This window comes from Heterocephalus glaber, unplaced genomic scaffold (genome assembly GCF_053883595.1).
Source record: "Heterocephalus glaber isolate CG9 unplaced genomic scaffold, H.glaber_assembly_v1.0 deba00000347, whole genome shotgun sequence".
Taxonomy (NCBI): Eukaryota; Metazoa; Chordata; class Mammalia; order Rodentia; family Bathyergidae; genus Heterocephalus; species Heterocephalus glaber.
In genome coordinates, this window is record NW_028258143.1 from 26288781 (window position 1) to 26310186 (window position 21406).

Below are 21406 nucleotides of genomic sequence, written 5' to 3' on the forward strand. Positions count from 1 at the left end.
GTATTTCCTGTTCAATAAATATCTAATGAATTCAGGCAAGTTAATGAACTCTAAGTTGCAAATCCTGGCCATTCCACAATAGCTTTATGGTTTTAGGAAACTCATGAACCTTCTCAGAGCCTCAGCCATTCCATCTGCCCACTGAACTTAATAATAATCATGACCTCACAAACCAAGTCCAAGGACAGAATGAGCCAATGGGCACAGCTTTCTCCCGTTTAGGATTTCCTGGTAAGGTTATTAAATATGGGTACATGACAAGACCATTTCAAGTGGAAACTGATTTGTGCCCCACATCACCGGAATAATGAAGTGCTCTTTCTGGAAATGTGGGTGATTTAGCACTTATAGGAGACACTTAGTTGTTACAAGAACCCAGGTTAGACAGATCCTTTCCTGCCCTGGACTTTATCTCTCTTCTCAGCAATCTACAACAGTGTCTCCACATGTCAGTGTACCTGATCTGCAGATGTCCCAAATTCAGAGGCTGAGGTCTTTAGGAAAGGGAGCGTCACTACTCACAACTGCCATCGCCTCAGCAAGTCTCTCCTGAAGGTAAAGGGGTTTTCAAAACTACATTTTCAAATTGTATATGGCTCACACACAGAGGCTTCTCAGATATTATTATCAGATCATATTGTTGTTGCTAATATTTTTTGTCCAATAAAGAAAATGGAGACTTGCATCTGCTCTGGCAGCAAGGACAATTTCCCGGACCAAGACAGGCCCTCCACTTGTGATTCAAGGACACCGCTCCTTTCACTCATGATCCAAAAGCTAACCACGTCCATCACACATTGGTGGCACCATCTGAGCAGCCACATTTCCTCCCCCACTTCTGCCCTTCTCTCGGGATGGGCTGACAATAAAGCGGCAGCATGAAGTCAGTTTTTTTTTTTTTTTTATTGAAGCCATTTTCTTAAGCAAAACATATCTTTCATTTTCCCAGGGATCAGCTTCTTCCTCTTCAACTTTCTTATTTAAAAGCTTATTCTAAAGGCTTGTGACTCCTCCAGTTGTGATTCCATCATTTCCAACATTGAGAAGAGAGCAAAAATTTTTCTCACCTTGCCCTTCTTCTTGTTGTGTCTTCCTTTCTCTTTTCTTACAGTTAGCACCTACCATTTATTCAACAAATATTTTCTGAGTGCATGCTCTGTTATCAGCCCTGGGCTGGACAAGTGGAACACGGAGATGGGTAAAATCCACCTGCTATTTAAGGAGCGCAAGTGCGGGCTAATGGGAGAGATGCATGGGAGTTTTAAATAGGTCCTCTACAGTGTAGTATATGAGGTGGATATTCAAAGTAGAATAAAGAGGGCAAGAGGTATCTGGCTCTTAAGTCTATACTGAGACCTATTTGATATTCTATCTCTCTTATGATAAATATTGATTTCCTAACTCTCTTCTCCTCCTGATATTGAAGAAATAGTATAAAATTTAGTCTGTCATGGAATTGGCTCTTACAAGGCAGCCTGGATGCATGTGTATGCTTGGTTTGTAAGAAGCAAATCTCTTACTTTGTTTTACCCAGTCACTTGCTCATTCAGGTTTCTCAAGGTAGAACTGAAGCCCAAGTGTCCCAGGACCTCAGAGATGCTGTACTTCCATGCCCTACTTCTTACTGAGAGGGCCCATGGCAAGGCTACTGTTGGTGGGAGCCTCAAGACCTTGCCTTCCCTTCTAACATGTGCATAGTACTGGAGCAAGCTTTGAGCTTCCACATGTCCTGGAATAGCTTCTTGTTCTTCTTCTTAATAACGAGGCCAGATAATCATCTGTTTTCCACTTCCCACCTTGAACCCTGTACCACAAAACTTATATTGTCAAGGATTCTTTTCTCAGTGCCTTATTTATTTATTTATTTATTTATTTATTTATTTATTTATTTGGTACCAGGAATTGAACTTGGGACCTGGTGCTTGCTAGGCAGGTGGCAGTACCACTGAGCTAAATCCCCAGCCCTCTCATTGCCTTTTATCTCCCACCCCCATCCTAGAGAAATGAATTCATTAATAAATGAGTACAATGACTACTGTTAACATGAGGTTGTAGTGAAGGACAGATGTAATCATTATATAATTTAGCTTTCATGTTATACCCACAACTTAAAAAAGAGGAATTTTTTGGCTCATTGTTTTCAGAAGATTCTGTCAATGGTTGGTTGTTTCCAAGGTAGAATGGAGTGGTGGAAGAGCACACAGAAGAACAGTACTAACCCCTGGCAGCCAGGAAGCAGAGAAAAAGACCCATGTCCATCTCATTACACAAAATGCATTCAGTCCATCTCTCAGAGTTGCCATCTCAATATGTCCAACATTGCTAAAAGACTAAATCTAAAGTATCCTCTGAAACCCAAGGAAAGCTCTTAGCTCTAGACCCCCAGTAAAACTCAGAAAGAAAATCATGTACTCCCAACATAGAGTGGCACAGGATAAAGATTTCCTTTACAAATAAATAAATAAATAAATAAATAAATAAATAAACAAATAAATAAATGGAACAAGGGAATAGAAATAAATGAGGCTAAAGCAAGATTTAAACAACAGTGCAAACATTAAATCCTAAAGCTTCATATCCAGCACCTGGGGAAAGTTGTGAGACATGTGAACTTCAAATAATGTGGGTGGCCTGACCTCTATGGTTTTCCTGGTTGTAACCCAAATGGCTATTTTCTTAGGCTGGCTTCTCTTGCTGCCTTTGGTTTCCCTCAGTAGAAGGTCCACATTCCTGGCATCTCCAACTTCCAGGGATCTCCACTGCACTTTGACTTTACTCTCACACCTCTCTTCTTCTCCATTTCAAGGACATTTCACCTAGCCTCGCAGATTTTCTTTTGAAATTTGAGTGGAAGCCTCCATGACCCACAACTCTTACATTCTGTATATCCTTAAAACTAGCATCACATGGATGATGCCAAAGTCTTCCACAAGCTCAAGCAATAGCCAGGCCCCATTAAATCATGATTGCAGAGGTCTCTGAGTACTTGGATATCTGAGCACTGTGAAATGAATCTCAGGGAACCAATTTCCTTAGGAAACTCTTCTGGAGCAGGAGGTCAAAGTTCTCTCTTTTCAAATGAAAGTTCATAGTTATATACAACTGAGCGAAGTTTAGTGTCTTACTGAGTCCTGAGATGCCTTCATGCCATCTTTCTCATTGTTCTGGTGCAAAATACTTGCCTTCTTTTAATACTAATATTTTCTGCAACCCTGAACTCCAAAGCCTCAATTTTGCAAGTTCTTCCTTTCTCTTGAAATTGCAAACATTTCACATCTGCTTTTTGGTCCTGATTTTCACCTGTTTATCTAGCTGAAAGGAACCAGTAGGACTCATGGTACAGCCTGAATGTTGGGCTGCTTTGAAATTTCCACTGCCAGATTAATTAGTCCACTTTTCTTTTCTTTTCTTTTCTTTCTTTCTTTTTTTTTTTTTTTTTTTGATACCAGGGATCGAACTCGGGTCCTTGTACTTGCACAGCCGGCAGCAAAACCACTGAGCTAAATCCCTGGCCCTAGTACACTTTTCTTAATATAAGTCTCCAGCAAGATCTCAGGACACTGGAAAAATAAAGTCAAATTTTCTTACAGAGTATAACACACATGACCTCTAGTCCAACTGCCAGAGGAGTTCTTGTTCCTACCTGAACCTGTTGAGATTCGCCTTTACTGTCCACATTCCTATCAGCATTCTGGTCTTCTGAGCTCTGACCAGAATGCCCCATCAATATCTGGTTCTTCTGTTCATAGATTCTAATGTCATCTCTAAACCTTTATAATCTGCTCTTACACTTCTGAACCACATGGTCATGTATAGTCATAGCGACAGCCTCACATTCAGTACCAATTTTTTTTAGTAGTCACTTTCCTGGTTTTGGGACAAAATACTTGACATCCACAATTTAAAGAGGGAGACATTTATTGGAATCACTGTTTTCAGAAAATTCTGTCCATGTTCGTTGTTTCCAAGGCAGAAAGACATGGTGCAAGAGCCTGTCAGAGGAATACTACTCACTACATGGCAGTCAGGAAGCAGAGAAGGAGATGAGAAGCCAGGGATAAGAATATATCTTTCCAAGGGCCGGGGATTTAGCTCAGTGTTTTCACCACTTGCTGCACAAGGAGCCGAGTTTGATCCCCGGTCCCCCCCCAAAAAAAAATATATATATATATCTTTCCAGGCCACGTATCTCCAGAGACCCAATTCCAATCAGGTGCAAATAGCAAGTCATTTATGGGCCCCCAAGTTCTAATCACCTTCCAAGAACCTGACATATCTGAGTTATTGTTTTACATCTAATAAGAATGGTAGACTCAATCTTCAAATTTACACCGATCCCGGCTGTGGTTTGTGGGTGGGAAGAAACAGAGCTGAAGGAAGCATGCCATTCTCAGGATTCAGCTGGGGGTGAGTGTCCTGTATCAAGAGCTTGGCTGTAAGTGTAGAAGAAGGAATATAGCTCCAATTGGTTCTGGAGGAGCAACTTCACAAACCTGGGTCGGGGAGCAGAGCTATTAAGTGGGGAGGAAGAAGGAAGATTGCAGTTGTGTTTGTATGGAGAATTTAAGTTTTGCAAAAAATGTATACCTCATGTTACACTCTACAGATAGTACATAACATCATCAGAGAATGCAGAGAACAAGCAACTATTCTGGTTCAGTGTGTGTGTGTGTGTGTGTGTGTGTGTGTGTTGGTGGAAATCTTAACATTTTCTTTAGTCTACATATTCCTCTCAATGAAAAAAAAGAAATCTGACAGTTAGGTTTTCTACTTTGTAAAGAATAGAACACAGTCAGAAGAAGACTGAGGTTTAGTGCATTGTGCAATGTAGTTGCACAAGGTCTCTCAGCATCATTGTGTTTTGTCAGCAACTGGAAGTGACATGATCCCCTTGTTCAGGGGAATTCTTACCAGGCTTTGACTGTCTCACACTTCAAGGAATACAATATTGCTATAGAAACCACCTCGGTCACCTTCTTTGTTTATAAATTTGTTAACTAAATCACATGCAAGAAACTGTGCAATAGATCTTATATTCTCCATCTCAACTGAAAGAAATGACACTAACAAAATGTATGAAGAGTTATCCAAACCCACAATGGGCAGTGACTACAAAAATAAGGAAGGACAACATTTTACTACATCAATCCTCCCCTGTTTAGTCTACACAATCTTGGGAGAGAAATAATGAACCTTCTTGTATGATCTGCTGTGTGTGTAATTGATTTATCTTGTGGTTACAAGGAGATTTATTCACCAAAATTGACACAGACCGATGAATGAAATTTGGGTTTGGCCTCTTGGCCTGCTTGGGTATCACATATCAGATTTGAAAATACAATGCAGTTTCATCACAGGAGGATAGGAAACTAGATTTATTTCTTAGGAATGTTCTGTCTCGGTGTTTGGATGCAGATAGTGAATTTCATGTGCATATTTACTGGTATAGTATCCTGGTGTGATTTAGAGAAGGCAGATGCCATTCCCTCATGCATATTTCCAGCCCTCTACATACCTAGTTATTACCTTGCCTCTCATCTACTGTATTAACTGTTCATCCTGTAACTTATAACTTTACTTCCTTTTCAACATCTGTATTCCTTGTCTGAAATAACACATTTGTAATCCCTATCTGATCCATCTTGATAGGAACATAATATGATTTAATTATTTGGTAGAACAACATGTGGTACATTTGTCACGTAAGGAGTGAGAAATGAGCGGCTCTCACACAGGAGACGCTAAGGTACAGAAAACAAATGACAAATCAGCTCTGGCCTCTGTGTTTTCCATTCACCCTCTTTTCCTCTTAAAGTACACCCTCTTTAAGTACATGTGGTAGACTTCAGAGACTTGCATATGTTACCCTCTGAGTCAGGGTGGGTCCTTGACTTAGGTTCAAGGATTTGAAATGAATGCCTATTGTTTAAGGACAGGCTGGACCTCTGCTTCCTGTAGGATCTTCTCCTATTTCTAGCACTAAACAGATACCTGCTAATGGGATTTAACTTTATTCCCTGACTTGCTGTTCCTTTGTACATGTACTTTCTTATACCAGACAGGTCACTGGGCAGAATCCTGGATCTTCAATGGCAGCAAAATATTTACCAACTTTGCATCTACCCAGGTCTTTGGAGATTTCTAAGGAGCATATCAAATCTCTCTTAAACCCTCAAGATGAACTCTCAGTGTATGTTAAGTTACAGTCAGTGAAAAGTTAAGTTACAGTCCCATTATGCATTCCAGGAGGAAATCTCTCATCTTACAAACAGTTTGAGTTTGGTAAATTTAAGGACCTATCAATTATCTATGTATCTATCATCTATCTATATTAAGGGCATACTGTTTCTTGCCATTTTTGAGGAGTCAAGAGATGAGATAAAAGGCACAGCAATAAATGATCACACACAATTCCATGATCTAAACTAAGCCCTCCTGTAAACACAGAGAATTATTTTTTCTTAATTTACAGATCAAGTAGCAAGGCTTCAGTGATTCTATAGTGTTTAACATGGCTAATTAGTGCATGTCAAGGGGTTTGACTTCGTGTCTGTGAGTCCCTAAATTCCACCCTCTTTCCAGGTGCATAAGCTGCATAAGTACTGGCAGATGTGTTGTAGTTTTCACACTTGCTGCACCTAGCAGCTTGCTACTAAATTTTTCAGTAGGGGCAATCCCACTCTGCACCTTGTATTTTGGATTAAAGTCTGCTGTAGCCTATGAAAGAGTCCATTTTATTTCATCTGCAATCTTACTGATAAGACTGTAGAGGATTCCTCAAGATCTATTTACTTTCCTTCTATCTGCCTCTCTCTGTCTCTCTGTCTCTGTCTGTTGCTCTCCTGTGAGGCAATGATTCTTAGCCTAGAAGGACAGACATTTTTTCTAAGCTATTTAAATCCTTAATTTTTGCTGGAAACTTTAAAAAAAAATTCAACACAGCATGACCACATACCGATAGTTAACTCTTACCCATAAAGACCTAAATGAATGGAGTTTTATGAGAGCTTATATTTCTCATTTTATTTCACTTTTAGGGGGAACATCATCAAGACAGAAAGGCTTCCTTGGATGCATCCGCTCCCTACTCTTGAATGGACAAAAACTGGACCTGGAGGAGAGAGCAAGAGTCACCTCTGGAGTCAGGCCAGGCTGCCCAGGGCACTGCAGCAGCTATGGCAGTAACTGCCACAACGGGGGCAAGTGTGTGGAGAAGCACAGAAGCTACTCATGTGACTGCACCCACTCTCCATATGAAGGGCCCTTTTGCCAAAAAGGTAGCTTGGCGCCATGTAGCTCCCAGGTCCAGCAATGTGGCACCTATAGGCTATATTCAGGCTCCTGTGCCCTTGGGCTTCATCACATGCTCTTACTTGGTTTCCTTTGTTTAGAAACAGCACAGCTGTTTGACACAAATACACATACAGTGCTTATTGGGCAGGTGTGTGTCCACTGGCAATGTGGCTGAAATGGATGCGAGTTATAGATCGACACACTGTCTGAGGTTAAGGAGCCAGGTGAGAATGAGTGGAGGTGGTCTCTCATGTCTCTTGTGTTAGGCAGAATATTAATGATGCTAATATTTCCTCAGTTATCATTCTTCAGTCTACAAATGTAATAAAAGAACCATAGACTCTAGCCCTGAAGGAACCTTAGACACACTTAAGTCTCTAAATCATTTTTACAACAAAGAGACTTATAGTTCAATTAGTGAAAACAATATCATATATCTAGTAAAGTCTTTTCGTTAAGTGATTTGAGCAAACATCTTAGCCTTTAAAAGCACTGCTTAGGAGCTCATGCTGTGATTTTCTGGAATTGGACTGCAATTGTCAAAATTTCTTCCCTGGGGCTCTTTGGCACCTCTTCCCAATCCTGAGAGTTCATTACAACGGAGAAGGTAATCATGATGGTGTGCCCTTTGGAGCAGTAGTGATGCTCATGGTGTGACTGCTTGCTATAAACACTGAATTACTCAGTATTTTTCAAACATAAAAACAAAATATTTAGGCTATTGTCAACCTGTGCAGCATTTTATTTTATTGATGGAAAAATAGTTTGTTGAGCAAATAATGTAAACAATTTTTCAAGAGCAGTATTTCAACTATTAAAAGCAAAATATTTTCATTATTCTAAGACACCAATTATAAATAATTCTTGTCAATCTCTAAGATATATTTTCCAAGGACCTCTACTACACAATGCTTTATTTAGTCCAGCCTACTTTAGAACCCAAAAGACAAAAGGAATTTTTAAAAAGCATTTAATATTTTTCTTGAAAGACTCTATAATTTAAGCTCTTTAACTCATTCTTTTTGGCCTTCTCTCCAGTTACTGATTACTGTCAGGCAGTGTTTTATGCTCTTCCAAAAAACATTAATGTTACAAATTTTAGGATCAAAGCTGCATTGAAACATTCATGGGACCCTGAAATAAAACAGGTTCCATCCCAGTGATTTTTTCATGTGAGCTAAGACAAGAAATTATTACCACGTTTTATACTAGGGAACATCTCTGGGTCTCAGACTGCCTTCCACTCCAAAGTTTGAGAGACATTCGTAGAGTGGTCTTGGGCTCTATAAAAAGCAAATACAGAATAAACACAGTCAGACCTAACCTTACTAAAATATACACACACTATTACTTCACCTGTCTCCAAGTCTTCCTTTGGGAAAATATGAACAGTAGATTTATCTGCATTTCTCCGGGGACATTATTCAAGCATCACATTTTTCTAAATTTAGCCTATTTCTTGTAGGCTTCTTTCTCACAGACAATTCCTATTGATTCTCTGCCTTCCATGCTGCTGAATCTGTTGCTTGTGTATGTTGGAATATTCCCTATATTCTCTCCCACAATTTCATTTTCACCTGTAAGTTAAATACACGTATTCATGCTTAACTTTTCCTGTGCATTTTATATTTCATTATTTTCAATCCTACCCCCTCAATTTTTGAAGGGAATGGTTCACTGTGTTCAGTAATTGCACTGTAGGTAAGATGGGCCTTTTAAACAAATCTTTTGCCCCCATCAGTTGTCTCTGGAAGGCACAGTGTGGAACTGAAATGGGGAGCCAGCAGCTACAAGATGGTTCTCAAAAGACTGTTCTCTAATGGGGTGCTGTTCCATGCTTCTGAGCAAGGTGGCAAGTATTTTACGGAAATGATGAGCAATACTGGAAGTGACCCAGATTAAATTAGGAACATGTGTCCAATACAAGTGCCAGGATGAGAGCCACCATTGGCCCCTGTACTATTTCTTGTAATGGTACAAAAAATAAATACAAATTAGTTATTCACTACAATACACATTTTTAAAAAATTGATTTTGTTGGTACATTTTAGGTATACAATATAATGACATTCATCATTGGAGATTTGTAACTTTACGTGATATATCTTGATTCTTATTTTTCCCCATTCTCCTGCCTTCCCTTCACCCCCTCCACCCTTCCCTATTTACAAAGATTTTGTTTCCATTTTTTCATTTTCCCATGTTAATTCCTTTCCATTTCCTTTCCCCTACCTCTCCTACTTCCCCTTTCCATTTGCACCATTTCTTCCTATTTCACATTACCTATTATATATTTTGATCCTTATTTACACTTTCATTTTCTCACACCAGACAAACTATTTGGTATTCACACATGTGTGTCCTATTTATTACACTTAACAGTATGGTCTCAATGTGCATTCATTTAGCTATAAATGTCTCTAGTTTCTCATTTTGATGATTGAGTAGTACTCCATTTTATATTTAAAAAACCCACATCTTTATCCAGTCTCTAGTTGATGGTCAATTCGACTGTTTCCATGTTTTAGCTATTATAAATTCTGCTGCTATGAACATGGTGGATATATATAGTTGTGGCATGATTATTTAATTCTTTTGGGAAGATAACCAGCAGGTGAATAGCTGGGTCAAATGAGACCTCTTGTCCTAGCTCTTTGTAGTATCTCCATACTGATTTCCACAGTATTTGCACGAGCCTACACTCCCGCCAACAATGTAGAAGGGTTCCTTTTTCCCCACAGTCCCACCAGCGTTTGTTATTGGTTGATTTCTTGATAGCAGCCATACTTTCTGGAGTGAGGTGGAATCTCAGCATTGTTTTCATCTGCATCTCTTGAATGACTTGTGATGTTGAACATTGTTTTGTATGATTATTTGCTATTTCTACTTCTTTCTTTGAGAAACGTCTGTTCATTTCAGATGCCCATTTTGGGATTGGATCTTGAAATTTGTGAGGTCTGACTTTTTAAAAGTTCTTTATATATTCTAGAAAGTAGTCCTGTCTGAGAAACAGCTGGTAAAAATTTTCTCCCACATTATTTGTTGTCTCTTCACTCTGTTGGTGGTTTCTCTTGCTGTGCAGAAGCTTTTTAATAAGAAGAGACCCCACTTGTTGATTGTTTGTGCTAGTTCACATGAGATTTTCTTCATTAAATTTTTTCCTATGCCAATGATTTCTACCTAACCTTTCTTCCAGCCAGTTTAGTGTTTCTGTTTTAATATTTAGGTCTTTAATCCACTTTGATTTTAGTTTAGTGCATGGTGAGAGCTATGGCTCTAGTTTTAATCTTTGGCAAGTTGAAACCCAATTTTTCAACACCATTTATTAAAGAGGCTACCTTTCTTCCAGTGTTTGGCTCCTTTGTCAAAGATGACGTGGCTGAGTGTGTCTGGAGTTGTTTCTGCAATTTCTACTGGTTCTCCAGTCAGTTTCTTTGCCAGTACCATGTTGTTTTTATCACAGTAGTTTGTGGAATAGTTTCAGGTTGGGGATTGTGATACCACCTACTTTGTCTTTGTTGCCTAGAATTGCTTTTGCTATTCTAGGTCTCATTTTGTTCTAAATGCATTTTTGGATTGTTTTCTCAAGGTCTGTGAAGTATGCTGCTGGAATTTCAGTTGGAATTGCATTGAATCTATATAGCAGTTTTGGAAGTATGGCCATTTTCAGTATATTGGTTCTTCCTACCCAGGAGCAAGGGATGTCTTTCCATTTTCTGATATCCTTTTTGATCTATTTTTTTCAGAGTGCTGTAGTTTTCAGAATAGAGGACTATGATTTCTCTTGTTAGGTAGACTCCTAGGTCTTTCATTTTTTTGGATGCTATTATGAAAGCAATGGTTTCTCCAGTTGTTTTTTCAGTGACTCTGTTGATTGTGTACAGAAAAGCTATTGATTTTTGTGTGTTGTTCTTGTATCCAGCTACTCCACTGAATTTGGTTATTAAGTCTAAAAGACTTTTGGTGGAGTTCTTGGGGTCTTCTATATAAAGTATCATGTCTTCTGCAAATAATGACAATTTAAATTTCTCCTTTCCTATCTTTATTCCTTTTATTTCTTTCTCTTGTTTAGTTGCCGTGGCTAATGTTTCCAGATCTATATTGAACAGGAGTGGTGATAGTGGACATCCTTGTATTGTTCCTGATATTAGTGTGAAGGATTTCAGTTTTTGACCATTTAGTGTGATACTTGCTGTTGGTTTTTCATAGATGGCTTTTTATCAGATTGAGGTAGAGGCCATTTATTTCAATTTTTTGTAGGGTTATTATGAATGCGTGTTGGATTTTGTCAAATGCTTTTTCTGCATCTATGGAAATAATCATATGGTTTTTGTCCTTGGCTCTATTGATACAGTGTATTACATTCATTGATTTTCGTATATTGAACCATCCCTGCATCCGTGGGATGAATCCCACTTGATCAGGGTGTATGATCTTCTTGGTGATATTGTGCATTCTATTTGCCAGTATCTTATTAAGGATTTCTGCATTTAAGTTCATTAGTGAGATTAGACTGTAGTTCTCTTTTTCGGTTGGGTCTTTCTCTGCTTTTGGGACCAAGGTGATGCTTGCTTTCAGGAATGAATTTTGGAGTGTTGCTTCCCTTTCAATTTCACTGAAGAGTTTAAACAGTAGTGGCAGCAGTTCCTCTCTAAATGTTTTGTAGAATTCAGCAGTGAAGCCATCAGGGCCTGGGCTTTTCTCCATTGGTAAGATTTAATTACATTTTCAATTTCATTGATTGATATTGGGTTACTGAGAGTTTTTTGGTCTTCTTCATTCAACTTTGTAAATTCATATGTATCTCTATGAATCTGTCCATTTGTTTTACATTTTTCATCTTATTGTTGTATAGGTTCTCAAAGTAGGTATTGATGATCCTCTGAAATTCTGCTGGGTCCTTTGTACTTTCACAGTATTCAATTCCTAGTAACATGGATTTGAGTCTTTACTATTTTTGATAAGGTTGGCCAAAGGTTTGTCAATTTGTTTATTCTTTCAAAGAATCAACTCAGCTTCATTGACTTTTTTGTATCATTGTCTTCGTCTCCCTTGCATTGATTTCTCCTCTGATCTTTATAATTTCCTCCCCTGTATGAACTTTGGGTTTGTCCTATTCTTCTTTTTATATAGGCTTGAGGTTCAGCATCAGGTTGTTTAATTGGGCTTGCTGTTTTCCTAATATGAGTATTCACTGCTCTGAATTTCCCTCATAAGACTGCTTTCATTGTGTTCCATAGATTTCAATACATTGTATTGTCATTATCATTTAATTGCAAGAGCTGTCTGATTTCTTTAATTTGCTCCATAACCCACTGGTTATTCAGAAGTGTGTTGTTCAATTTCCATGTGTTTATGAAATCCTTGCACTTTCTTTTGCTATTGATGTCCAATTTCATCACACTATGATCTGGTAATATACAAGGTATAGCTTCAATTCCTTTGCAGTTACTTAAACATGTTCTATGAGCAAGTAGGTGATCTATTTTGGAGAACAACCCATGTGGAGACAAACGGAATGTTTATTCTGATTTTGTGGGGTGGAACACTCAGTAAACATCTGTTAAGTTCATTTGATCAAGAGTTTGATTGAGTTCTAGTATTTTGTTGTTTATTTTCTGTCTAATTGATCTATCTATTTGTGACATTGGGTTCTGAGGTCCCCCACTACTATTATATTAGTGCTTACTTGATTTTTCATGTCTGTATTTGTTTTATATAGTTGGGTGCACTAGTGTTTGGTGGATATATATATATATATATATATATATATATATATAGATATATAGAGAGAGAGAGAGAGAGAGAGAGAGAGAGAGAGAGAGAGAGAGGTTTTTTTTTGGTACAGAGGATCAAACTCGGGACCTCATACTACCCATATTGGTTCATTCTGCTGTGTAAACTTTCAGTGGAGTTTTTAATCTCCTGAAAATCTGTTTGCATCTGTTTTATGGATTCCATTTGTTTACTATGTTGGGATTCTGTCATGTTCCTCAGCTCCATTTTTTTAAAAAATCTGTGTCTGCTCTAGATTTATTAATCATGTCTTGCACTACGAAACACAATCTTTGTTTTTATCTGAGAAATTATTTCTGAGTTCATTTTTTCCAGATCCTCTTTTGGTGCCATTTCAGGGATTCCAGGTGGTTGAATATCAGACTGCCCCATATCGTTGCCTTTTGGGGTTGCCTTAGGTGATCTGGAAGTCTGGTTTTGAGACTTGTTTGCATGTCTTCTCATTTCAACAGATGCAGCCTGCTGTACCTTTGTTGAGGCAACTTTTTGCTCACCCCAGTGGTCTTCAATTTTCAGCAGGACACCGAGCAACCTTTTCTTTGCTGCTGCCCACCATCTAGAAATTCATGGGTTCAGAATGGCAGCCTTCTGGATCCCTGTCCTGTTGTATATGTGGGGTTCTGGATGGGGCCTATGCACACTTGGGATGATATCTAGCCCTGGCTCTGGCTAGGTCCTGCCCTCCTATATAGCTGTTGTCTGGGAGGGCCTTTGGCTGGGGACTATGCAACCCAGTTGGTGGTTTCTAGGCAGGCTTCTGGCTAGGGTCTGCATGTACACTTACCAATGGTATTGGGGCAGGACTCTTGCTATTGAATGTGTGCATGTGCAGCTCGCAGGTCTTTGGCTGAGGAATGTGGGTCCAAGTGGCTGGGTTCAGGGCAGGGCCCTGGATGGACCTGCCCACAGCCGTGCTGCTCTGGTCCACTCCAGCTTCTCCCTAGGATCTGCAGGTACTTACTGATAGAATCCTACAATATATATTTTTTTCCAGAAGTTAATAGGGAAGGCATTAATACTGACATTTAACATAGGAAGGATTCATGAAGCTTTAGTTACTTGCTAAAATGTGTCAGATATGGAGGTCTATAAAATGTCTCTTTGCGTTCATTTTCTTATTACTCTAGCTTCATTCTTTTCAAAATATAATAGTATCCCATGTTTACAGATTAATAGCTGTTTGTTTTGTGCATTTTGTGTTTTTAGGTTAGTTATTGTAAAGCTCACTCTTTTAAGGATCATAGTGACTATTGAGTATTTTCACAGACGTGCCTGTTATCACCACTATTTAATGTCAGAACAATTTCATCATCCTCCCCCAAATCTCTGTGCCCATTGGCAGTCACTCCCCATTTACTGCTCCTGCCAGGCCCTGGAAACCACGAATGTACCTTCTACCTCTATGGATTTGCCTATTGTGGATCTTTCATGTAAATGAAACTGTACAATGTGGCCTCTTTTTGTCTACTTTCTTTGATTTAGCAAAATGTTGTTAAAGTTTATCTACACTGTGGCACTTCTCAGTAGTTTATTTATTTTTATTACCAAAGAATATTCCATAGTATGGATATACCATCTTTGTATTATCCAATTATCACTTGGTGGACATTGAGATGATTACATTTCTTTGGCTATTATCATAATGCTGTTAATATTCACATAGACATTTTTGTGTGGACATATGTCTTTTATTCTGTTGAGTATTGACCTAGCAGTAAGACTGCTGAGTCATATGGTAGCCATATATCTTACCTTTTGAGGAACTGTCAAATAAATTTGCAAAGAGGCTGCTAGATTTTACATTCTTACCAGAAGTTTATGAGAGCTTCACTTTTCCACTTTGTTGCCTACACTTATTTTTGCCTGAGTTTTTGTTAATATACATCTCCCTAAGCAGAAAGTGGTACCACACTGTGGTTTTAACTTGAACTTACGCAAGACCAATTATACCAAACACCTTTTCATATTTTGTTGTCCATTTGTGTATCTTCTTTGGAGAAATATTTATTCAAATCTTTTGTAGATTTTTTCTTATCTGTTTACTGTTCAGTTGAAAGATTTTCTTTTAATTTCTGAATATAAGTCCCTTTTTTTTTCTTTGGTACCGGGCATCGAACTCAGGACCTTGTGCTTGCGCAGCAGGCAGCAGAACCACTGAGCTAAATCCCCGGCCCTATAAGTCGCTTATTACATATGTTATTTGCAAGTATTTTCTCTATTCACTGTATTTTCTTTTCTTTGTAGCACCTTTTGACATACAATTATTTTCAGTTCTGATGAAGTCCAGTTTCTTCATGTTTTTCTTTTATTGCTTTTACTTTCAGTGTTTTAGCCTGAAATTTTTCCCTACTCCAAGGATATGAAGATTTATATCTGTGATTTTTTTCTAAGAATTTTGAACTGTTAGCACTTACATTTAGTACTTTCACCCATTTTGAGTGTTTTGTGAGTTTTGGTTTGTTTATGAGGTAGATGGGTTACAACTTGAGTCTTTTGCATGTCAAATCCACTTGCTCCAACATCATTCATTGCTGTATAGTTGTCTTTGATGCCTCCCATCACCATTAAATAATGTAGGTCTGTCATTTATACTTTTTATTAAAAATGTTAGATCATATATTTTAAAATTTACTTGGAAATCTAGAAATGTTTAAACCCATTTTAGTTACTCAGAGACAATAATTTAAAATTATTTTCTCTTATCTCTTTTTTTACATAATTAATATGACAAAAATAAAGTTGGCCATTATATTGTCTATTATGAATTTTCTTTATTTCATTTCATAACATTCTCATATAAATCATAAATATTTGTAAGCAGCTTCCCATTGTAATACATACCAATGAATGAAGGCACTTTCACCCATTTAACCCTTGCTGTCATGGTGACCTAAGACACAGAACCAGGCAGACCTAAATTTGGATTCTCACTCATCTCCAATCTGCCCTATGTGTCACTTTTCATGCAGCTCAACCTCAAGCCCCCTTGATTTTTTCATCTACAAAAGGTGAAATTCATAAGAATCTCTAATGTGAGGCCTTGCTTCACATTCCCCGAGATCTGCACAGAGCATTTGCACTAACTCCTGGTGTACAAAGTTTTACCCAATGCTGCTACTTACTCCTGTCCAGGACATTTAGGTCATCCCAGGTTTTGTTCACAAATAATGCAAACACATGTATTAAAATTCTTAAATATTTACATTCCTGCTAACTTGTACCCTTTTTGTTTATTTTTTATTATGGACAATGAAGGTGTGGTGCAGTAGTGAGATGTTTCAGCAGTTCTTCAGATGCCCATTATCTAGCTTTAACAACTACCAACTCAGGACTATTTTTACTTCAGTAAGATTCTCAACTCCTCTTCTCTTACTTTTTTGATGCAAATCTCAAGTATAATATCATATCATTTATAAACAATGCACTATGTAATGGTGAGAAGTAAGGACTATAAAAAACCACATTTGTACAGTACCATTATCATAAGGAAAATGTAATAATAAGTTTTCCATTATTCACATTTCCAGTTGTTTTAATTTTGGTTGGTTGAGTTTTCTGAGAATTATTTTCAGCTTGTGTAACTTTTAGGTATCCTTAACCCTCACAAATACATAGTTGGAACAAAGCTCTTATAAGGACAGATGAGTAAGAGAAAAACAAGCAGGATTTTTGGTGTGTGCCGTTAATACAACACAGAAGAAAAATTATTCAAAGCAGTGGCTTAGGATTGCACCATAAATAGTACTTCAACAAAGAACAATTAATTTTAGGTAAGTGATATGACACCGGGCCCTGGCTGAAGAAGTAGGAAAATAACGGGGAAGGTGAATTTATAAGAAGAAAATCTGAAGTTCTGGAGATTCAGAGAACTCAACTTATTTCATGAGAGCCATAATTTCAGATTGGAAAGCATAGGAAGATGAAAGAGTAACAGTCTAGGTACATTACTGAATTTAGGTTTATATTAAAATACCTAAATATTAAAAGTAATTGCAACTAGGCCTAAGGGAAGAACAATAGCAGAAATTTGGCTTAACATACGTAATTTTAGATGCTTTTATTTTAGACTTTTTTTCTAAATAAAAAGAAAAAGAATATCTATACTCATATCCGATATGCTTTTCATAATAGAATGATCTGAATTAGACTTACTTTTAATACATATATAAACATCAAATAAGAGCCCTTCATTTTGTTAACTTGGGCACGGTAGCTCAAAACATACCCAAATGTCCCTAAAGAATATTATTCAAGGAAAACCCTTGAATCAAGCAGATGATTAGCCAAAATCTTCATGTCACTAGTGTCTGCTGCATATTTTTCTAATCAGAAATACCAATATTGCAACTTGGATAATAAATGTAAAACATTTTCTCTGAGCCTTTAGTAAAAAGGCTCTGGTATTCCCAATCTGCTAGGCCATATGCATAAATATGCAACATTAATTTTCTGGCACTATTACAGACTGTAACAAAATTTTCACAAGGTGCAACAAATCTGCAATAAAATTAGGTAGGAAAGCCAAATTTGATTATGTTCTAGGTGCCACAAACTCGATCAGGGGGTTTCACAAGGAATTAAGAACATTCCACGTGTCATTCCAGATGAAGAGAAATTGATCATTTCAGCATGGACTCCTGTTGGCTGTGCTGTTTTTATGCCAGACCTTTGCTGCCATATCTAAGATGTGTTGCTCTACAAAGAAATCTTTCTCTACCACCTGAAACAGTAAACAGATAAAATTTAAAGTGAACTCAAGGGTAGCCTTGATTGAAGCAGTAAAAACATTTCGGCATTTGGATTAAAGTAGTCAAAGTGATACATTGTATAAAGATAGCTGGGGAGGGTTTAGTTAAATTCTCTTCTAACACAGGGAGTCTGTAAGTTCAAATCGCTAAGCAGTGCTTTACATATATCTCACCCATCCACTTAGAGACACGGATGAGGTAGATGCTATGAACCTCATTCTCTAGCGGGGAGAACAGTCAGCATAGCTTGTACGATTTGCCCTGGACCACTCAGCCTGTATGAAACCAAGAGACCTAAGAGTTACTGATAATTCTTGCTGTGCTACATCCACAGTACCAAAATGACAACAAAGTGAGAGCATTCTACAAAGAGGGATTTGGAAATTTGAAGTTTTCTGATAACTGAATTTCATCTGTTTATTAATACCACATTACTTTATGGCAGTGACAGAACTCTGGCTAATGTGCTGTGCTGTAGCAATTGTTCCCCAAATCTGCTAACTTTTGGAACTGAGTAGCAGTGCCTGCACTTCTGAAAACTGAGTCTTGGGTTGAGTACCTGTGCGTTCTTTAGTGTTTTTGCTAATCACTTCCACACTGTTTCCACTGCTCCTCACATTTTGCCCAGTATCAGAAAAAACTGGTGCCCCTCTTCAGGTCCTAGTCTCAGCAACTTGGCAGCCACTCAGATCCTGAAACACTAGGTAAATGTTACCTGAAACTCTTAGCTTATCTGTTTTGACAGTGGGATGGTCCCAGTAAAATTTCTCTATGAATTCTGCTGGAAGCAGAGACATTTATTTAGCATCTAAAAAGCACTAGGGGAAGTGGGAGGGGAAGGGGAAAGGAAAGAAGGGAAAGGAAAGGAAAAGAAAGGAAAGGAAAACTTATAAGAAAAGGAGAAAATGGAAACAAAATCTTTATAAATAGGGAAGGGTAGAGGGGGTGAAGGGCGTACAGGTAATGGGGAAAAAATAAGAACCAAGATACATTTTGTATAGGTACAAGTACCCAATGATAAATGCAAATGTATTCTATACCTAAAGTGTACCAATGAAAGAATTTAAGCAAAACAACAACAACAACAACAGCAGCAGCAACAACAAAACACTAGCCTGGCATGTAGTAGTTATTCTGTAAGTGTATTTGGAACTGGATGTAAACTTACAGGACACACTTGAATACTTCTTTTTACTGTGCAACCTTGTTTGAAGTGCCTAACTTTTGGGAACCTTAAGTTTCTCATTTGTGAAAAAGAGAATTCATGTTACCATTTCAAAATTATCATCATGAACATATTATATGAATCATGTAGAACCCTGTGCATAGGGCCTGGTATGTAGGAAACAATATATAGAAAGTTGTGGTTGCCAAGAATAACTGCTTCCATGTGTCCTCTCTCTTTCCTCTGTTGCAGAGGTTTCAGCTGTGTTTGAGGCTGGCACATCTGTGACGTACACGTTTCAAGAGCCCTACCCTGTGACCAAGAACACTAGCTCCTCCTCTTCAGCTATTTACACAGATGCAGCTCCATCCAAGGAGAACATAGTGCTCAGCTTTGTGACAGCTCAGGCACCCAGCCTTTTGCTCTTCATCAATTCTTCTTCTCAAGACTTCCTGGCTGTCCTGCTCTGCAGGAATGGTGAGTGGTGATGGCTGTGGCCTGATCGAGTCTGAGTCTACCTGCCTAGAGTGACAGCACATTCCCTGTGCAACTCTGCATAATTTTAATCTCCACTTGGTCCTGCTTGGGTACCTTATTTCCAGGTTTCCAGCCAAACCCTTGATTATACTTTACCCTTATATGAGCTGCAGTTAGTAATCATGGCTAGTGTCAATTCATTGCTGAAGTCTCAAATACATTGCCTTTAACTTGCCTTAACTGTGTGGCAGTAATCCTTTATTATTTATTCTGTGCTAGAATCTATTAAGAGTAAAGGAGATCATAACATGCCTGAAATTCAGAAGGACATTTGTCACGTATATCCTGTCATCTTTGCTGCAGCCCTCTTTCCCCAAGGCTGTTAAGACACCTAGCTTAGATGCATGCCATATTAATAGATGTCTGTTGTTTAGGTCCTAGGTAGTAGCAGTATGTGTAAGTCATAACCTCATGAAACGGGATTTGCTTTTGAGGATCAAATTTTTTTAGAGCTTTAAAAAGTAATGACAGATTGTGCAAGCTCCAGCATTTGATAATCTGAAGCAACAAGACTTGGAGTATTTTATTTGACAAAACAATAATACTGTTAAATAAATAATGAATTAAATTTTTATTATTATCTTTCTTTTCACATTCGTTCCAACAGGACATAAAATTTACTTACACAGCATTTTTCCATACAACTAAATAAATGGACTGAATTCTGCTTTGAAGGCTATACTATATTATTTGTGCTTCTTGAGTAATGATGCCCTCAATATCATAGTATTTAAAGAAAAGGTATAATTTCTCAAATTTTAGGGTGTCTAATAGAAGCAAGCTCTCATGATTGAATTGTCCATTATTAATTTAAGAAAAAGCTGAGAGAGAGCAAAAAAAAAACCTTTCCTTGTGTAATCTCTGATTCTCTCTTTTGCTATTTAACACCCTTGACACATGAAGGTCTGTGTAGTTTCACACGTTTCTACAATGTTTGTCTTGTCCCAACTTTCTTTGTTATCTGATACCTTAGGGTCTTCACTACAACTTCCCTTCCATTTTAATAAGATTTATCCCTTTTTGTAAAAATTTAAATAAAGGATAATCATAAAAAAAAGAAAAAGCTGAGAATCAGAATTTGGAAAGAACGGGGACAAAATGAAATGTGAGATTAGTGTCATAAAGGGGCAGACTTATTTTATAGGCAGAACTTTTAGGTAGCAGTTATGACAGATGTTGAGAGAATTCAGTCTTCCTTCCCCTCTGACTTTATTGTACCCTGCAAAGATGAGGACTCTTGATATGGCCCTACGGACACTGGAAATCACATTTCTTTGGGATAGCACAGTTATTTGAACAGGCAACATGGGTACAGACAGGGATGTTGCTGTTGTAGGATCTCAGAGAACACTGTCCTGTAATCAAGAACATGCATTTTCTCCTCTTGCAATCTGCTGACACCATGGCAGGACCCTGAGCCTTTGGTCAGTTCGGCTCAGTTCACAGTAAGAAGTTGCTGGCCACAGTGGGAGGCTAACCAGGGGAGCATGGTGTAGTCAGAGCCCTTTCTAGAACTGAGAGCATACTCTAGACACTTTTCTTGCTCTAATTTTTCTTTAGTTTCTCTTTTACAGCCTATCTTTCTGATTTCTGACAACATGTAAGTTTAAAAGTAAAGAATGTTGTATTTGATCTTAAAGGTAGAATGGAAACTGGAAAGCCTGTGGGTTGAATCGGGCCTCCAGCACAACAATAATAATGGGTCCATGTGATGCAACAGGTATCCTTTATTATAAGAGCAACACAGAGGGAAAAATGAGACAGAGAGAGAAAGAGAGAGGAAGAGTAAAGAGAAAGAGAAGGAGGAAGAGAAAGAGGGGGAGGAAAAGGAAGGAGGAAGAGAAGGAGGGGAAGAAAGAAGGAGGAG

The 21406-nt window shown here is 38.1% G+C and overlaps 1 protein-coding gene across 5 annotated transcripts in view; it reads left to right on the forward strand.

Moving 5' to 3' along the window:
• The window catches only part of Cntnap5 (contactin associated protein family member 5), an 874588-nt gene that overhangs the window by 718041 nt on the left and 135141 nt on the right, over positions 1-21406 (forward strand). For all 5 annotated transcript variants that reach the window (XM_087198285.1, XM_021236419.2, XM_021236420.2 and 2 more), the window contains 2 exons: positions 7038-7277; positions 19255-19479. In XM_087198285.1, coding sequence (XP_087054411.1) covers positions 7038-7277; positions 19255-19479 — 465 coding nt within the window. The remainder of the gene's footprint in view (positions 1-7037; positions 7278-19254; positions 19480-21406) is intronic.